At 66.6% G+C, this 18,664-nt stretch overlaps 2 protein-coding genes across 4 annotated transcripts in view; both read right to left on the bottom strand.

Moving 5' to 3' along the window:
- Window positions 1-7,848: 7,848 nt before the first annotated feature.
- Window positions 7,849-11,520, bottom strand: STAC3 (SH3 and cysteine rich domain 3). Its single transcript, XM_054177489.1, has 11 exons — window positions 11,106-11,520; window positions 10,480-10,738; window positions 10,168-10,265; window positions 9,826-9,901; window positions 9,645-9,739; window positions 9,474-9,540; window positions 9,189-9,238; window positions 8,962-9,053; window positions 8,408-8,459; window positions 8,116-8,253; window positions 7,849-7,977 (listed from the first exon to the last, which is right to left on the bottom strand). The coding sequence occupies exons 1-11, from the start codon at window positions 11,169-11,171 to the stop codon at window positions 7,879-7,881; spliced, it is 1,092 nt and encodes a 363-aa protein (XP_054033464.1). The 5' UTR covers window positions 11,172-11,520; the 3' UTR covers window positions 7,849-7,878.
- Window positions 11,521-14,018: 2,498 nt separating this feature from the next.
- R3HDM2 (R3H domain containing 2) overlaps window positions 14,019-18,664 on the bottom strand; it is a 32,529-nt gene continuing 27,883 nt past the window's right edge. For all 3 annotated transcript variants that reach the window (XM_054177365.1, XM_054177366.1, XM_054177364.1), the window contains 7 exons: window positions 18,306-18,460; window positions 18,019-18,119; window positions 17,299-17,468; window positions 16,770-16,914; window positions 16,596-16,696; window positions 16,041-16,125; window positions 14,019-14,377 (listed from right to left, as the gene is read on the bottom strand). In XM_054177365.1, coding sequence (XP_054033340.1) covers window positions 14,019-14,377; window positions 16,041-16,125; window positions 16,596-16,696; window positions 16,770-16,914; window positions 17,299-17,468; window positions 18,019-18,119; window positions 18,306-18,460 — 1,116 coding nt within the window. The remainder of the gene's footprint in view (window positions 14,378-16,040; window positions 16,126-16,595; window positions 16,697-16,769; window positions 16,915-17,298; window positions 17,469-18,018; window positions 18,120-18,305; window positions 18,461-18,664) is intronic.

The raw sequence follows: 18,664 nt of genomic DNA on the forward strand, positions 1-18,664 counted from the left end.
CGGGCGCTCGGGCACAGAGGGGCACCCCCCGCATCTCCACATCCCATCTCCCACCGCGTAGGGAAGCTTTGTGCGTGAGGAGCCCCCAGCAGCTGTGCCTCCCCCCCCCCCCCGCCCCCTCCCCATTTTCCCATCTCCCACCCCCGGACCTGCTGGCTCATGCCAGAGGCTCCAAAATCAATTCCCGTCCCCGCCAGGACACGGCGAGAAGGCGACAAATGACGGCGGCAGCTCCGCGGCCCCAGCGCCTCATTTTTCTTGCTGAGCTCCGGGAGCAGAAATCGATGGCAGAGGCTGCTGCATGCCCCTCGCCGGGACAGGTCCTTGCACAGACAACCCCCACCCCACCCCCACCCCCGGCACCCTGCTCCCCTCACCAGCCTCCAACTCCGGTGGGGACCACAGTGCAGGGCAGTTTCCTCCACCATTGGTAGGGCTGAACCCTTCCTCGGCTCTCCAAAAGCCCTCAAAGACCTGAACCCTTCCTTGACTCCCCCAAGGCTCCCCCAAAGCTCCCCAAAAGCTCACAGAGGCTTCCCAAAGGATTCTCCCCACCCCCCCCGAAAAAAAGCTTCTCAAAGGTTGTCCCAAAAAGCTCCCCAAAGCCCCCCGAGGACACCTCCTGCCCCCCCCCGACTCCAGTCACACCAAGCCAGGCTGGTTCCCAGCCACAGCACAGGGTCCTGGGTGCCCTACCCAGGTCACTGCCACCCCCACCCCACCCTGTGCCCCCCCCGCCCCACCATGTGGGTGAAGGCTGGAGACAGGGAGGGTGAAGCTCCCTGTGGATGCAGATGTGCAGCCGGGGGGGGAGGACGTGGAGCTCCCTGTGGGTGCAGATGTGCAGCAGGAGTGGGGGGGTTGGAGCTCCCTGTGGGTGCAGATGTGCAGGAGGGGGTTGGAGCTCCCTGTGGGTGCAGATGTGCAGGGGGGGGTTGGAGCTCCCTGTGGGTGCAGATGTGCAGGAGGGGGTTGGAGCTCTCTGTGGGTGCAGATGTGCAGCAGGAGTGGGGGGGTTGGAGCTCCCTGTGGGTGCAGATGTGCAGGAGGGGGTTGGAGCTCCCTGTGGGTGCAGATGTGCAGCGGCGGGGGGGGGGGTTGGAACACTCTCTGGGTGCAGGTTTGGGGGGGGGGGGGCTGCTGTCACGCGGCAGCTGCAGCAGCCGCCGAAGGGCCGGGGCCGGGGGGGGGCGGCTCCAATTAGCTGTAATCTCGCTTCCCCGCAGCGCCTGACACCGCCAAACCCACATCATTACCCGCAGCCACAGCCCAGGCAGGGCCGGCAGCTCGGCTTAATTGAGTGTTTACAGCCCTCCGAGGGGGGGCCAGAGAAGCTCGACACAAATCAAACCCCCCCCCCCCCCCCCCGACCACGGCAGACCCGCGGAAGGAGGGGGGGCACAACCCCACGGAACCACAGCATCACCGAGGCTGGGCTCAGCCTTTGCCACAAAGGTTTGCTCCGTCCTCGCAGCCCCCCACTCCTCCCACCCAGAGGGTGTCCCCCTTTCCGCGGGGGTGTCCCCATCCCTGTCCCCAGGTAGACAGGACCAGGTAGCCTCTGCCACCGCCGCCGCCACCGCCGGCTCCTGCTTGACTTGCAAATGAAGCCGCAGGAGCTGGAGGTCTCGCTCCTGTCAGCCAGGCTGAAATCCCTGGAGCCGGCGAGGAAAGGGGGGGGGTGTCCCCACATCCTGCTGTGCCCCCAGAGCTGCTGATGGGACGTGGGGACAGGCCTGGCCAAGGTCTGGGGCCTCCTGCAGCGGCAGAAGACAGGGGCGCAGAGGGGGTGGCCGGGCTTGGGGTCACACCAAGGAGGCTGTGACAAAGCGACAGCATCAGACCCCACCCTGCCCCCAACGCCCACCTGTGCCACCCCCGGTCCGGGCGGACACAGCTCCTGCCTGGCTGCTTCCTCCTCGTTAATCTTTCATGAGCTCGGTGACAAATCTGCTCCACAGCCCCATAGCAATGAGCCCCGGTGGCACCCCCGGGGCAGGCAGCGCTGCTGGCAGGGCACAGCCGGGGCCAGAGGTCTCCAAAGGGGGCACGACCGAGGCTCTCCCCTCGACCTCCAGAATGATGTGCTCCTGAGTGGCATGCGTGGGGGCACACACATGGGCACCCTCCCCCTCAGTCCTGGGTGTCCTGGAGGCCCCGCAGTGTCTCACCCTGCAGATGCCAGCCCTGGCACCTTCCCTGCCCACCATGCCCAGACAAATGCCCACAGGATGGGGCAGCTGGGTCAGACCAGGGCTGTTCTCTGTACCCCACAACTATGGGCTCTCAGTGGGTGGCTGGGGAGGAGTGGGGTGCACTGATGTATCCCCCCCCCCCATGCCAGCCTGGAGGGTGGCCAGGCAGAGGCCAGGATGGTGCCCGCCCCACATCTGTGCAGTGTCACGAAGCAGAGCCTGGCGGTGCTGAGCAGGGAGCCCCAAAATAGAGCTTGGGAGGGAGGGGTGGGGGTGGTCCAGACAGCTTTCTGCCAGACCAAGACCTGCCCCCCTCCCCCCCAAGGACGTCTGCCACTTTCAGCTGTGCCCAACCAGAATGGCTAATTCCAGCAGACCCAGGCTAGATTAATTTTCATTTCCCCATGCAAATCAGTGCTAATTAGGATGGATTTAGTTCACACCACCGGGGCTGTGGGGACAGAGCCTGCACACGGCTGGCACTCCCCAGCCAGGCTCCAGGGCCGTCGCAGCCTTGCTTAATGATCTGGGAGGGTGGACCCCAGGCTGGAGGTCAGGAGCCAGGCTGGGAGCAGCAGGTGGCACAGGGGTTGCCCCCAGCTCTCTCTGACAGCGCTCAGGAGCCCTGTGCTGGACAGAATACCCCTCCCAGCCCCAGGACATCCCCCTCCCCCGCAGCACATCCCCCTCCCAGGCCCCATGCCGGGAGTGACTGGGCCAGAGGTGATGGGCAAGGCTGCTGGAGCCAACCTGGGTGCCAGGGAGGAGAGGGCATCCCTGCACCCAGAGACTCTGCGCTCGGCAAGGAGGTGCTGGGCTGCAAGGCTCAGAGAGAGCCGGGTGGTGATGGGGAGGGTCCCTGGGGGGGGGGGGTGGGGGGTGTCTCTTCGCTAACAGCCTTTGAAATGGAGATGGATGGGGCTGGGCTGGAGGCTGGGCTGGAGGCTGGGGAGGACTTGATGGCCCAGCGCTGGGCCAGCCCGCAGCACCGGGCGGGATGCGCCCGTCCCCGGCCAGCCCTGCTCCGCAGTGGGGGCAGGTGACAGCAGGATGTGTCCCCCCCACCCCCCCAGCTCCTGCAGATTCTGTCTCTGCCTCCTCCTTTGCCAAATATTTAACTAATTAACGCTGCCCGCAGGCTCCTGTTTACGCAGCTTGTTGTGAGCCAAGAAGGACTCCTGGCTGCTCAGAGCAGAGATGCTGCAAACTGCAGACGGGACCCCCAGGCACACAGCTCACTCCCCCCCCCCACCTCAATTCCACCCCCAAGAGGGGCTGGGGCACCTCAGCTCTCCTAACCCATGGGCTCCAGGCCCTGCACTGGCAGCCCCCAAGGGGCAGGGGGCTCCGTGCTGGGGCTGGGAGGGCACCGTGCTGGGCCATGCCGGGGGGGACGTGTGGGGGGGGGGTCCGTGCAGCATGGTTTGGGGGTCTGAGCAGGCATTCAGTGACAAACAGCCAGAGGCACTGCCTGCCTCCTGCCCTCATTAAATCCCCCCTAACGAGCTCAGCACTGAGCCCTGGGGGCCAGCTGGACTCGGAGCTGGTCATTAGGGCTGACAAGGACCTGTCAAAGTGGGAGCTGGGGGGCGGGGGGGGCATGTGTGAACCCCATGCACTGCACAGCCAGTGGGGATACACTGAGGGGGGGAGCACCACAATGCTGGGGACACCTAACCCCCTCCCAAACCTTGCCAGCTCCCCTCGGGCCCTTCCCTGGAACCCAAGTGGGAAGATAACTGTGCCCACCCCTGCCAGGTGTGGGTGCGGGATGGGGACCCTCTCCTTGCTCAAGCTGCTAGTTGGGGAGGGGGTGAGACTCAAGGTGAAGGGAGCTGTGTGAGGACCCCCCCCACAGGCAGCACTTGAGGGGGGGGGGGGGGGAAAGGGAGGGGAAGAGGTGCACAGGCAGCTCCAGGGAGAAGCTCTGGGCCAGGTGGGTGAGGGCGAGGGCAAGGCGCCGGCGCTGTGCCAGGTGCCAGGGGGCTCTGTGCAGGAGGGCAGGACTGTGGGACAGGGCTGCTGCTGAGCTCCTCTCCCTCCGAGCTCCTCTCCCAGGACCTGCCTGGAGCGGGAGAGATGAAGGCTGCCGAGCAGCGACCCCCCCCCCCCCCCCCCCCCCCCCCACGGCCGCCCGGTTCCCGGAGCAGAGCTGCTCCTTCCCGGGAGCACCCTGGCACAGATAAGGAGCCCTGGCGATCCCCGGGGCACGTTTAATCTGGGCCAGGACAGTTATTGGATAAATACCATGAATATGTAAATTGCATTTATGCTGATTTATGGCTGGGGGGGCAGGTGGGGAAGCTGAGACAGTTTAGTTTAGTTTAATGCATTTATTTCCCTGCCTGGAGATGGAGAACAACCTCTGAGCACCGCATCTGCCAGGCTGGAGGAGGTGGCTCAGGCAGAGCCACGCAGATGGGAGCAGCCCAGGGCCAGGCTGCTGGGGGGAGGGGGGGGGGGGAGGGGAGGGCTGGCTGGTGGGGACAGGCCAGGGGGTGCAGCACCCAACCCCCCCCCCCCCAACCTCATCCGTCCTCGGGGCTCGCTTGCCCTCGTCTGCGTGCCAACAGGGGTGGGCAGGAGGCGGCTGCCCCCCTCCCCTCCCCGCCAGGCTGCTCCTCTGGGATGATCGATGATGGATCCATGGATCCAGCACGAGACCACTGGGATTTCAATTAATTCCTGGGCCTTGCAAAGGCTCCTCCTGACCTTTCACGAGATGCAGAGGGAAATGGAGGTGATTAATCTGCGGGTCAGGGTGGCTGCTCCATCCTGACACCCCCCCCCCCGCGTGGTACATGGGGTGGGGGTGGGCAGCAGACCCCTTTGCAGAACCCAGGGGACTTGTCAGTGAGCTGCTGAGCCTGCCCCAGGCTGGCAGAGTCCCAGCCCTGCTTCACAGCCAGGCTGTGGGCACCGGGAATGGGAGGAAAAACAAGAGCAAGACCAAAGGCTGAACCTGTGCCACGCAGCTGTGCCCCTGAGGGGTGCACCCCAGGGTGCCCCTGGAGCACCTGTGCCCACACCAGGGGAGCAGCTGCCCTGGCACACCCAGCCTTGCCCACGCAGGAGGGCCCTGGCACTCTCAGCCCATCACCTGCCAGATGGAAATGACTCTGCCCACCTCTGCCTGCCCCAGGGCAGGAGGAAGGTGGCAAAGGCCTGGGCTGCAGCCAGCTGTGGGGAGCAACCTGGGCAGCTGGGATGCAGAAGATGGAACTGGGAAGGGAGAAAGGATTCAACCTCTTAATTTCCTATTAAATTCTGATCGATCCAATTAGATCCTGGATGTAATGAAGGCCATCTGCTCGGTGGGGCTGGGTCCCAGTGCTAGCCCCCCCTCCCCTCGCCCCCCCCCATCACGTCCTGTCCTGTGCACAGCACTGGCAGGGAAGGGGTTTGGGAAGGGGAGGCTGATGGAGGGGTTCTACCCGGTTTTGCAGATGACTCTAATTAAGTTGTTCTCTTCAGCTGTTAAATTAGCTGGAGCCCTCCCCGCTTCCCTGGGTGGTTCCCCCCCCTCCCCTCCCTACTCTTCAGACGCAGCAAATCAGCTTCCAGCCCTCACCCCCCCGCAGGGCTCTGCAAATAAATAAATAGACAGGCCCAGTAAAATTAACCGTATGAGGAGCTGCAAATGAGGTGGAAAATTTTAATGGTTCGGCATTTAGAAGCTGTCTGACAGGAGGCAGGGATGGGAGCGAGCAGGAGGGAACAGTCCCTGGAGCGGTGCATGGCCCCCTCCTGCCCTCCCCCCCCCCAATTTCACCAGCACTCTCTCCCAGCTGCTGCCCGAGAGGCTGGGACTGGAAAGGAGATCTCAGTGTGGGCTCCAGGCACCTGCACCCCAGCCGACCGCAGCCTCTGGGACACCCCCAGGGCCAGGAGAAGCTGCAGCCCCCGGCCCTTAGTGGCGCCAGCAGGACCTGGCAGAGGTTTAGTTAGGCTAAGCCCGGTCTGAGGACCACAAAGTGGCCCCCAGTGAGCTGGCAGGAAGCCCCCTGGGGGATGCCTCCTTCCGTGTGCCATCCCCGGGCACCAGCGGCCCCAGTACAGCCCAGTTAGTGGAGGGAGGTGGGACCAGAGGAGAACCAGCCCCATGCCCTCCACCCCGGCGTCCCCCGCAGCTGGGGGGCCACGGGGAGCAACAGAGGCACCCCCCGACCCCTACCGGGGGTGGGGGCTGTGGAGCAGCGGGACCGGCAGCACCACGACGCCTTCCTGGTGGGGGCTGCGGTCGGTGTCGGGGGGGGCTTCGTCCTTGAATCTCCCTCCCCAGCGAGGGCCTGGCCGTGGATATTCGTGGCGGTGACAGCGAGCGACAAGGACGAGGCTCAGCAAGCAGCGGGCTCCGGAGCAGGGGTGACGGAACACGGACAGGAAGCGACCCCCGGGTGGGTGGCGGCGAGTCCCGGGGACGGGGAGGGGGAAGCGCGGCGTCAGCGTGCGCCATACTAGCAGCCGTCCGCCAGAGGGCGCCACACCACCCGCATAGACTTGCCAGCGCGTTGCGTGCGGCCAGGGCGCACAGCGCGCCAGCAGCGCCCTCTCGCGGCACGACTGGCGCAGCGCCCCCGGAGCCGAGACCCAGCCCCCGTCACCCGGGTCCCGCCGCCACCCTCCCCGCAGGTACTGGCTGGCCCCCGGCCCGCCGCTGCCTGTCGCCATAGCGACCGGTACCAGCCCCCCCCCCCCCCCCCCCCCCGTCGCTATGGTAACCGCTGGCGTCACGGCCCCGGGACGTCACGGGCGGCCACGGCCCCCTCCCGGGCACCTGTTCGGTGCTGGCGTCCCAAGGACTCGTCCTGTCCCCGCTCCTGTCACCTGTCGCCTGCGGTCCCTATTCGGGCTGCGCCGGGCTCCGTGCCAGCGCTTGGCCGGGCGGCGTGGGGGTGGCCCCCGGGGTGGGGTCCCAGCTGGGACTGTGAGGGTCCTGCAGGGGTCCTGCAGGGGTCCTGGAGCTTGCATTGTGTGTGTGTGGGACATGGACTCAGAGGAGTTGGGGGTAGAAGAGACCTTGGAGATCATCAGGTCCAGCACTGCTCCAGCACCACCAAACTCTGGCCCTCAGCACCACAGCTCCAGAGCCCCCTCCAGGGGCTCCACTACTGCCCTGGGCAGCCTGGGCCAGGCCTGGACACTTCTCAGGGGGCAGAAATTGTTCCTCAAGCCCAACCTGGACCTCCCCTGGGCTGGGGTGGTTTGTGTGTGTGTGCAAGCACTGGGCAGCCTCCTGGCCCAGGCCACCAGCAGAAGGGGACAGCAGCAGCCCCCCCCCCGTGATACCACCCCCCCAGAATCCACAGCAGGGCTCTCGGGTGGGGGAGCAGAGCTGTATTGCCAAGCACAGGGTCACACACAGCAGCCAGGCAGGGCCACGCTGAGCCCCCTGAGGCACCTGGCAGCCACCACCTCTGGCAAGGGAGGGGGGGGGGCTGGCCTCCAAAGCGAGTCTGGGGGTGCCCCCTCCTTGCACCCAATGTCTCTGAAGGCACCAAAACCCCCAGGAGGGAAAGAGCCTGAGGTGCACCTCCCACAGTCCTCTGTCCTCACCGGAGACCACACTGCTGCAGGCATGGGGGGCAGGGCTGCCCAGCCCCAGCCCTGGCAGCTCCATGCAGCCAGGGTGCAGCTGTGCCCCACACCCCGGGCTGGGGGGGGCCCTGGGACGCTGCCCCACTCAGATCTCCTGCAGGAAGTCCACAGGGAAGAGCCCAACTTTGCGGCCGGTGTAGACCTTGACGTAGCCATTCACCTCCTCCCCCTTCTGCACCACGATCTGGGGGCAAGAGGGGGGCAAGTGAGGCTCCCCCCAGGGCAGGGGAATGCCCAGGCAGCGAGCAGGGGGCGGGGATGGGGCGGTGGGAGGAGGCTGGGGGTGGTGGGGGGCGGAGCAGCAGGGGCAGGGGCATCTCACCTGGTCCTTCTTGAGCGTGATCTGCCCAATCTCCCTGTTGCCCACGAAGGACCTGGTGACCTTGTGCACCCTCTCCCCTGCCCGCACCCGGATGATGAAGTTCGGGGGGAAGTAGCCAACTTTCTCCCCGATCTTCCCCTGGAAGAAGGCAGGGGGAGGGCAGCAGGGGGAGGCTGGGGCCCGTCGGCACCACCCCTGCTGAGCAGGAGCCTGCAGGTGGTGCTGGGCTGAGGGGCCAGGGGGCTGTGCCTGCACGGAGTGCTGCCTGTGCCCGGGGGGGCAGCAGCCTTACCCTCCACCACTCCTCGTTGGAGTCATCCACCACCGTGATCTTCTCCCCTGGCCTGCGAGGGGAGAGAAGGGCTCAGTGCAAGGGACCCTCCCCCACCACGGGAGAGCCTGGAGGGAGAATTGCTCTCCCCACAGCCCCAACTCCTCCAGCCCTCTGTCCAGGGGGGGGCTGAGAAATGCAAAGCCCCTGGGGGGACAAAGTCCTCAGCCTCCAGTGTGGGGTGCTGGAAACCAGAGGAACCACACCAAGACAACTGCCCATGGAGCCCCAGGACCAGCAGCCCTGGGGATGAGGCTTGTGCCCCAAACCTGGGAGCTGGGAGGCTCAGGAGGAGCTGAGGCCCAAGTTCAACCTGCAGCCTGCTGAGGAAGGCAGAGAAGTCCCAAAGCAGCACCAGCATGGCTCTAACTCCTGCCCTCCCTCCCCCCTCTCCTTCCTTCCTTCACAGACCCCTCCTGACCCCGAGAGCCTCATTGCTGAGGTAAAGACTTCTCCTGCTCCCCACTGGCCACTGCCCTCCTCAGCCCTGTGCCCACTCATGGCTGGGCACCTACGGGAAGTCCAAGTCATCCTTCTCCAGGGCTTTGAAGCGGTAGAGGGCCACGAAGTAGTGGGACTGGGGGAAGCCTGTCTGCAGCTTCTTGCTCTGGGTGGGGGGAAAGAAGGGTTCAGGGGGGCAGAGAGGCTGAGGACAACCCTGAGGAGCCCAGCAAGGAGGTCCCTGCAGCCTCTGCCCACCCTGCTGCAGCACCTCAAGGCGCAGGGTGTGGGTGGTGGCTACCTTGTCATCTGCTGGGCTCTTCTCAGTCTTTTTGTCCCCTTCAGAGGTGGCTGCAGATGGGGGGGGGAGGGAGGTCACATCTCCTGGTGCTCCTCCCAAGGACCTCCTCTGCCCCAGGTCAAAGAGGGGCAGCAGAGAGAGCCCCAGGGTGGAGACCTGGAGCCCCCCCAGCCCGCTGGGTCCCCCCCTGGTCTCCCCAGCAGGCTGCCTGCCTGCCCCGTGCTGGGGGCTGGAGCCCAGCTCCCTGCCCCAGCCCCATGCCCCTTGCAGGCAGCCAGCACTCACCGCCCTCAGCCTTGCCTCCCTCCGGCTTCGCAGCCTCGGGCTCCTCGTCCATCATAGCAGCCAAAGGCTGGAGGCAGAGAGCTGTCAGGGGGTGCAGAGTGGGCAGGGGGTGGGGGATGGCAGTGGGGTGCAGGGTGGGGGTGCCAGGCCCCTTGCCAAGCCCAGGCTCACGTTTTTCTTGTCCTCCTGCCCTTTCTTGCGCTCCTTGTTGGCCATGATCACTCCTGTCCGCAGCGTCTCGAACACAGGGTCGCTCCTGGTGGCTGCTGCTGGGGCACAGGGATGCTGAGGGAGGGGTTCAGCTGCAGGGCAGCAGGAGGTGGGGGCCCCCCAGCCCGGGGCCAGCACTTACAGAGCAGGTCCTTGCTGCCTGCGCACTGCTGGTCGCTGTAGAGGGGGGAGCTGTACGCCCGGCGGAAGCCTGGGGGCTGCCAGGAGAAAGGGGGGGGGGGGCAGAGCATCACCAAACACACCCCCCCCCAGCACCCAAGGGTCCTCCTGTGACAGCTGAGGGTGCCCAGAGGGTGAGCACCCAGAGGTGGTGGCGCTTGGGTGTCCTCCTCAGAGCCAGGCAGAGAGGCAGGGTCACGGCACCTGGGTCATGCCTGTGAGGACCTTGCTGGCTGCTGCCTGCCGGGAGGTGCCCAAGGGGCAGGTGGGAGGGCAGGGGGCTGGGGGCTGGGGTCTCACTCACGATCTTGCCGAAGCAGCGCTGCATCTCCACGTAGGACTGGCAGTGGTGGTGGATGTTGGTCTTGCAGTTCTTGCACCTCAGGCCGAATTTGTTGTTGACTGCCGGTGCCAGGAGGTGTTGGGGAGGGTGGAGAGGAGCAGCAATGTGGCCCTGGATGGCTGGGCCACAGCCCTCACCCTGCCCCTGGCCCCCAGCCCTCAGCCAGCTCCTCTCCCCCAGCCCTCAGCCAGCCCCTGTCTCCCAGCCAGCCCCAGGCCCCCAGCCAGCCCCTGCCCCCAGCCCTCAGCCAGCCCCCAGCCCCGCAGGACTCACGGACGATCATCCGGGCGCAGACGTCGCAGAACTTTGGCTTCTTGAAGTAGTGATCCTTGAGCTTGTGAGGTTTGTCATTGACCAGCTTCTGGGGCTCAGGAGGGGGCTCGGGTTCCTCCTCCTCTTCCTCCTCCTCCTCATCCTCGTAGATGTAGAAGATGGGCCCCCCCGAGGGGCTGACCAGCTCCCCGTTGGGCTGCGGCTCCGGCGCCGTCTCCTCCTTGGGCTTCCGCTGGAAGAGTTCCTTCAGCTTCTGCAGCTGCTGGGGCAGGAGAGGATGCATGGCACAGGGCAGGCAGGGCAGCTGGTGCCTGGCTCCCTGCCCCCTCCCTCTGACCTGGAGACCCTTCCCCGAGCGGGAGGAGACCTCAGGCACCGTGGGGCAGAGACGCTGTGAGAACAGGAAGCTTTCTCCCGGCCCCCGGAGGCCGAAGCTGTGACTCCTGGGCACCACGAGGATGTGGGCAGCCAGGGGGAGAGCCAGGCTGGGAAATACCCACCCAGAGCCCTGCTGGGTCAGGATCCCACCAGGCATCCCTGGCCCCACAAGGACTCCTGCAGCTGAGGCAGTGACCAGGCCAGGGGGGGCTGCCCTCGCCCAGGCTGCCCGGTGGGCACCCACTTACCCGGCTCTTGGCTTTCCCACCTGGAGCAGGTGAAGCTGGTGGCTCTGGCACCTCCTTCTCTGTCATGCTAGGAGGGCAAAGCAGAGAAGTCACTTTGGCTGGGGCTGCTGCCACTTGCAGGGGCCCTCAGTGGGCACAGGAGTGGCCAGGCCTTGCTGGATGCATCCCCTGAGCCCTCACCCAGCTCTGCCCCAGCAGCACTGCCTTCTGCCACCCTGCCCGCAGCTCCTGCCCCAGGAAGGGGCCAATCCTGCCCCAGTAAGGACCAGTCCTGCTGCTGGCGAGTGCCTGGGCACCTGCTGTGCCCAGCTGCCCAGGCTGCTCAAGCCCAGTTGGCACAGCACCGCTGCTGGACGTGGTGCCACGCGCCGCGGGCCAGCCCCTGGGCTACCTGCAGGTGCCCACCCCTGTCCGGGCATCTCCCTCTCACCATTGTGCCACTCCTGGCCCCGAGGATGAGCGTGGCTGTGGCACCCTCTGGCATCCCCACGCAGCCCTGCTGCCTTCTGCACAGGAGCTCTGTGCCACCACGGGGCAGGGGCTGCCCTGGCATCCCTTCAAACGTGCCCGATGCCGCCCCTGGCCATCAGCCAGCCCCGCAGCCCCACCCGGGCCCTGCTGCTGATGGCGACCCCCCCACGAGGTCCCCCTGGTGGAAACCAACCGGGATGGCCCTCGGGGGAGCAGTGCTGGGGGGCAGGGAGCCCTGGGCCGAGGGGTGGTGGAGGACCCTGGGGTCCAGCAGCGTGGCTGCAGCAGGGGCCCGGGGTGGGGCAGGGCCAGGGCCGGGGGGGAGCCACGCAGGGAAACTCACTCAGGCTGCGTCCAGAGCTCTCCTCCCGCGATGGAAAAGCCCTCGGAGGGTGGCTGAAGTTGGGGTGTGGGGGCCCAGCTGGCTGGGGAGCCCCTAGATCGCTGTGCTGGGTGCGTGGGGAGGGGGGCAGCTGCCCCCAAGTGCCGTGGAGAGAGGGAGTGACAGAGTGGCAGAGTGACAGCCCGGGGGGGGACAACAGCTGAGCGCTGGCGGAGGCTGACGCCGAGAAATTGGAGCCCATGGGCGAGCCTGGAGGGCAGCGGGGGGGGAACGGGAGCAGAGGGAGGGGACAGGAGCGGGGTGGGGGGACATGACAGGAGCAGAGGGAGGGGACAGGAGCAGAGGAGTGGGATAGGAGCAGAGGAGGGGGACAGGAGCAGAGGAGTGGGATAGGAGCAGAGGAAGGAGGGGGACAGGAGCAGAGGAGGAGGGGGACAGGAGCAGAGGAGTGGGACAGGAGCAGAGGAAGGAGGGGGACAGGAGGAGGAAGGAGGGGGACAGGAGCAGAGGAAAGAGGGGGACAGGAGGAGGAAGGAGGGGACAGGAGGAGGAAGGAGGGGACAGGAGGAGGAAGGAGGGGACAGGAGGAGGAAGGAGGGGACAGGAGGAGGAAGGAGGGGGACAGGAGCAGAGGAAGGAGGGGGACAGGAGCAGAGGAAGGAGGGGACAGGAGCAGAGGAGGGCAGAGGAGCCACTGGCTATTTGCACTAGGGGGTTGCTGGGTGTGCCAAGGACCCCCTCCCACCCCCCATGCCTGGCATGGGGCACACTTGAGTGCTGCAGCCTTCAGGTCTCCTTTGCTGTGCCATCTGAGGCCCCTGCAGCTGGGAGGGGAGCAGGGAAGAGTGAGGGTCTCCCACGGGCAGCTCTCAGGGCTGCCCTGGACCCCCTCCTCTGGCAGACAGCCCTGGTCTGTGCCCCAGCCTGCAGCGGGTGCCAGGTGGGAGCTGGATGGGGGCACCCCAGTGCCAGAGTCCCTGCAGCTGCGCCCCTGCCGGGCTGTGGGTGGCAGCGGGGCAGGAGGTTGGAACCCACCCCCCCCTTTCAGGCAGCTCTTACCTCTCTGCTTGGCAGCAGCTCTTGAAGGTGGCATCCAGACACTGCAAGAGGCTCCAGCTGCTGCGTGCATTGCCACGGCGAGGGCAGTGCCAGCCTGCACGCGCAGGGCACGCTGGCAGACCCGCAGCCCTCTGCCCAGGGGCTGTAAGCAGGAGGGACCTGCTGCTTCCTGGCAGGGGTGGAGGGGGGGGGGGTGGGCAGCCCCTGCCCAGTTTGTGCCACTGCCCAGACGCCTGGCACCAGCAGCTGGGCAAAGAGGCTGCAGTGAGGGGCAGGGACCCCAGGCCCAGGCGCTCTGAGCTCCTCTCCCAGTCTCAGCTCCCAGCCTCGCAGCCCTCCTGCGTGCCAAGCACGGGGGGGGGGGCAGGAGCTGGGCAGCACCTCCTGTGGGTGTCCCTTTGCCTCCTTAGCTGCCACCTCACCCCCCTACCCCCAGAGGCAGCACCCTGGCACCACCACTGGCACAGAACCGGAAAGCAGCCTGAGAAGCGACGGCCAACCGCGGGCTTTATATTTAAAAACTTCCCTTCCTCTTGCCCCCCACCCCCCAAAAAAAGACCCCTCCAGACCCTCCCCCCCCCCCAGCCCTCCCCCCTCCCCCCCCCAATTAACAGATTAAATTAACTGTGCAGTGACCACAGCAACCAGCAGCTGTTATGTGCAGCTCAACACAGCGCTCAGCACAACCACGGACACCGGGCAGGGGGAGGGGTTGGGGGGCGGTGGGCACGGGGTGGGGAGGGGGGTGTGGGGGGGGGGGTGGGGTGGGCACCACCACCACTCCTCCCCCCCCCATAATAATCATTAAAAAAAATTTCCTCTTCCTGGGTTTTTTGTTTTGCTTTTTTGGTTGTGTTTTGTTTTGTCCTTTTGTGTCTCTGTTCATATAAATACAGCCGGGGGGAGGGGAAGGAATGAAAACCAAAAGGGGGGGAGGGGGAGGACGTGGGGAGGGGGGGTCGGGGGGGGTCGCAGCCCCCTCCCCTCTTCCCTTCCCCCCCCCCAACACCCCCCCCCCCCACCCCCGGGGGGGCGGGGTCCTACTGGGAGCTCGCGCGCTCCAGCACGCGCAGGTCGAGGCTGCGCTTGGCCACGCGCAGGCGGAACCGGCTGGGGGCGCTGTTGAGGCGCAGGGAGGCGTCCTGGGCGGCCAAGGGGCTGGGGAACACCGCGACCACCGTGTACAGCGCCGCCAGGTCGCCGTGCCGCCCGTTCTCCGCCGTCCCGGAGCTGTCCCCGCCGCCGCCGCCGCCGCCGCCGCCGTCCCCTCGCCGCCCCTGAGTCTCTTTGAGCCACTGGATCTTGGCGCCGGCCATGGCCAGCTGCGTGAAGAGTTTGTCAGCCTCTGTCCGTGTGATGCCCTCGGGCAGGTCGGTGACCTCCAGCACCCGGCCCAGCACTGCGGAGAGAACGGAGGGAAGGTGGTGGGCACACGGCAGGGGCCGAGGTGGGCACACGGCAGGGCGGCCGAGGTGGGCACACGGCAGGGCGGCCGAGGTGGGCACACGGCAGAGAGGGCACAGTGGGGACACAGCAGGGGCCGAGGTGGGCACACGGCAGGGCAGGCACGGTGGGCACAGTGGGGACACCACGGCAGAGAGGGCACAGTGGGCACACAGCAGGGCAGGCACGGTGGGCACACGGCAGGGTGGCTGTGGTGGGGACATGGCAGGGGGGCCGTGGAGGGGGAGGACACAGTGGGCACATGGCAGGGCGGCCGAGGGGGGGACACGGCAGAGAGGGCACAGTGAGCACATGGCAGAGAGGGCACAGTGGGGACACGGCAGGGGGGCCGGGGGGGGGGGGGACGGGACACAGTGGGCACATGGCAGGGTGGCTGTGGTGGGGACACGGCAGGGGGGTCACAGTGGGCACACGGCAGGGCAGGCACGGTGGGCACATGGCAGGGTGGCTGTGGTGGGGACACGGCAGAGAGGGCACAGTGGGCACATGGCAGGGGCCAAGGTGGGCACACAGCAGGGCAGGCACGGTGGGCACATGGCAGGGTGGCTGTGGTGGGCACATGGCAGAGAGGGCACAGTGGGCACACGGCAGGGCGGCCGTGGTGGCTCCCGAGGTGGCAGCAGTGTGGGCCGGGGCCCAGCGCGCGAGCAGGAGGTGTCCCTGCCCACGGCAGAGGTTGGAGCTGGATGATCCTGAAGGTCCCTTCCAGCCCAACCCACTCCACAGAGCACTTGGGGGTGTGTGGATCCTCCGGGACCCTGCCCCCTGTGCTTCCCCCTGCGGGCGCAGGAGGCTCCCCTGGGGTGCCCGGTGCCATGCCAGCCTCCCTGCCCCTGCTGTGTGGTACCCAGAGCCTCCTGCTGCCTGCCCTGGCTGCAGGCTCGGCCTGGGCCTGGATTCTTTGCTAATATTAACCTGGCATGCAAGGGGCACCAGGCACGGGGAGGGGGCAGCTCTTAAAGGGCCCTCTGCAACCAGCTGCTGGTGACGTGGAGGTGACACGGGGGACAAGAGTGCCAGGGAAGGCTGTGTCCCTGCCAGGCTGCCTGGCTCGTGCCCCAGCAGCAGGCCCTGTGGGCAGAAGCCAGCTGCCTGCCTCCTGACATGATGGCCAAGTGGAGACCCTCCAGGGTGAGGACCAAGGAGACCCTTCCCCTTTGGAGGGAGATGATCCACTGGAGACTTCCTCCCTTGGAACAGCCCAAAGCCCTCTGCAGAGGTTCTGCAGCTCCTGGCCCCACTGGGAAGTGGAAGGATGAGGGAGAAGGGGCACCTGGGGGGGCAGTGGTGGGAGTGGGACCTCAGTGTCTGCTAACAGAGAGGAATAAAATCCCAGGACCTGTGGCAGCTGCATCCTTCCAACCCTCCCAGGGGCAGGACTGGGGCCCAGCTGTCCCAGCGGGAGATGCTCAGCACAGACTCTCCCTCCCTCCACGGCTTTGCTCAGTGCAGGCAGCGTTCCTGGGGGTCCTGAGCAACCCCTGTCCCACCTCCCAACAGGTGCTGCTGACTGGGACCAGCTCTGCTGCACCACCCCCTGGGGTGGGCTGGGGGAGGGAGGTCAGGGGGCAGTGGGGGCACAGCTCAAGGCCACTTGCCTACATCGCTCGTCCCGAGGTCAGTGGATGCTGACTTGAGGGCTTGCCTCTTGCTGCGGTTTCCATGCTTCATTCCACTCTGCCCCTTGAAGAAAACCAGCAGTGGGTCACCTGAGGAGCCCCTGTGGCCTCACAGCTCCACACAGCACCCCAGCAGTGGGGAGCAAACCCAGACTTGGCTGGGTCATGCTTGGGAAGGGGAAGGAAGGGACCCTGAGGTGACAGCAGGCTCGGGTAAGGGAGAGACCAGGGCACAGCCAGGCCCCCAGGGACACTCCAAGGGCTTGGAGCTGACACTTCTGGGCAAAGCTGGGAGCAGGATGGAACTTGAGCCCAGTGCCAGGCCCTAGGGGCATGCAGTGCCACCAGCAGCTCATGAGTGGATGGCAGGAGCCTGGGGTGGGCAGCCTGGGACCACACCACGGAGAGTGCAGAGCCTGAGCTTCGCCTCTCAGCCACTCCTGAGCCCTGCCCGGAGCAGGGGGAGCTGGGGGTGGTCTTGCTCTGCTGCCAGGCCAGAGAAGGGGCTGTGGGGTGGGGGTGGCTGTGGTTTACCTGGTGTGCAGTGTAGCTGGGCTGGTTGTGGAGCAGCGGGGGGGGACAGATGGAGAGGTTGTACTGCAGCGGCTGGCCCAGCAGGGAGTAGCGACCATCACCTGGGGAGCAGCCCAGCGTTGGAGGGGCCCTCAGCAGGCCCTGGAGCAGCCCCAGCCCCCTGCTGGCCCTTACCTTGTGCTGGGCCCATGGGCCTGGGGAACTGGGTGAGGACAGGCAGGGGGCTCAGCCCCGAGCAGACGCTGCTGAGGCTGGTGACAGGCGAGGGCGTGGGGGACTGGGTGGGGGACGTGATGGGGCTGCTCAGCTGGGTGCTGGCCTGGGGGAGGGGAGAGCATCAGGCAGCCCCCAGGGCTTCTCACCAGCCCCACCCCCACCTCCAGAGGAGCCCACCCCCCTCACAGAACCGGTTGGGTTGGAGAAGGCCTCCAAGAGCATCCAGTCCAGCATCAGCCCAGCACCACCCTGGGCACCGAGGCCACATGGGCACTCCACCACCTCCCTGGGCAGCCTGTGCCAGCCCCTGACCACTCTGGCAGGACAGAGATTGCTCCTCATGGCCACCCTCAACCTCCCCTGGCACAATTCCAGGCCATTTCCTCTCCTGTACTCCCCACCTCCCCCCAGCCTGCTCTCAGGGAGCTGCAGAGCTCAGCCCCCAGCCCACCCACCCTGCAGGGCTGCTGGGGTCCCCTCTCCCCACCTGGGCACTGGTGTCAGGGCTGTAGAGGTCTCCTGGCTTCTGCCCCCTCTGCTCCAGGCTGTAGTACTTGCAGTGGCTCCACTGCACCACGGGGGTGTTCTGGGGGGGCTGGGGGCCGTTGGGGACGTTCAGCTGCATCACAACCATGCCAGGGCCTGATGGATTCACGCCTGGGCAGGGACAGCAGCAGGAAGGTTGCCCAGGCTCTGGGCAGCCTCACACTCTGCCCTACACTCCCCCACTCTGTGTCCCCTCCTCTGCCACTCCTGCCTGCCCAGGGGGGCTGCCAAAAAGCCTGTCCAGTGTCCCCCTGAGTGCCACAGCTGGCACCAGAGGGGGCACACTGAAGGCAAGGGGCTGACCTCTGAGCACCTCAGCAGAGCCTCAGGCAAAGGACCTAACCCCAGAGCCAGGCACAGAGCCTGAGCACCCCAGCCCCAGCTCTTGCACCAGCTCACCAGGGCCCCCCCAGGCTGCAGGTGCTCCTCTCACCCTGTGCTCCCCAGGAGCCACAGTGCCAGCAGAGGGAGTCTGCAGCCCCCAGCAGCTCCAAACCTGGGTGGCAAGGAGATGCCAGGCACTGGCCAGTGGGATGGGCAAGGCTGAGGAGACCCAGTGCAGAGAAGCTGCTGGAGCTGGCTCTGAGCTGGCAGCTGTGCCCTCTGCAGCCCCACCACAGCCTGAGCTGATCTGAGCAGAGCCAGCCCCCAGCCCTCTTACCTGAATACTGCTGCTGCATCTGTGGTGGGCTGCAGGGGGAAGGGGACTGTGGCATCTGATACTGCTCAGAGCCTGGGGGCTGGAGGAACCCCACCGAAGGGCTGTGAAGCAGAGAGAGCACCGGTGAGGGGCTGGGCCAGGGGGCAAAGAGGCTGACCAGCTCTGCAGGCAGCCAGCAGCTCCCCCAGGGCCTGAGCTGAGCTGCAGGGAGGCCACAGCTGGAGGAGTGAGTGCCCTGCAGGGGCAGGAGGCGATGCAGCCCCGGGGCAGAGCTGCAGCAGCTTTACCTGGTGCCGTTCTGCTGGCCGGGGGGGAGGACGCTGTAGTAGATGGGGACCCCCCCAGCCTGAAGCCCCCCCTGAACAGACTGGCTGGCTGGCACCAGCACAGGCTGCTGGAAGGGCTGCTGGACCACACTCTGGGACTCACTGCCCACAGGAACCTGTGAAGGGAGGAAAGAAGCAGCCCTGGAATGACAGCACAGAGCAGGAGCCAGCCCCAGGGAAACCCCAGAGAGGTCCCTGCAGGGGGCAAGAGGTGCCAGGAGCCCACAGCAAACTGTGCCCTGGCAAGGGGGAGACCCCCCCTCCCCCCAGCTCTGCTGCACAGCTAAAGGGGGAGGCTCCAGCCACACTCAGCCCTTCTG

Source organism: Dryobates pubescens, chromosome 40, assembly GCF_014839835.1.
Source record: "Dryobates pubescens isolate bDryPub1 chromosome 40, bDryPub1.pri, whole genome shotgun sequence".
NCBI lineage: Eukaryota > Metazoa > Chordata > Aves > Piciformes > Picidae > Dryobates > Dryobates pubescens.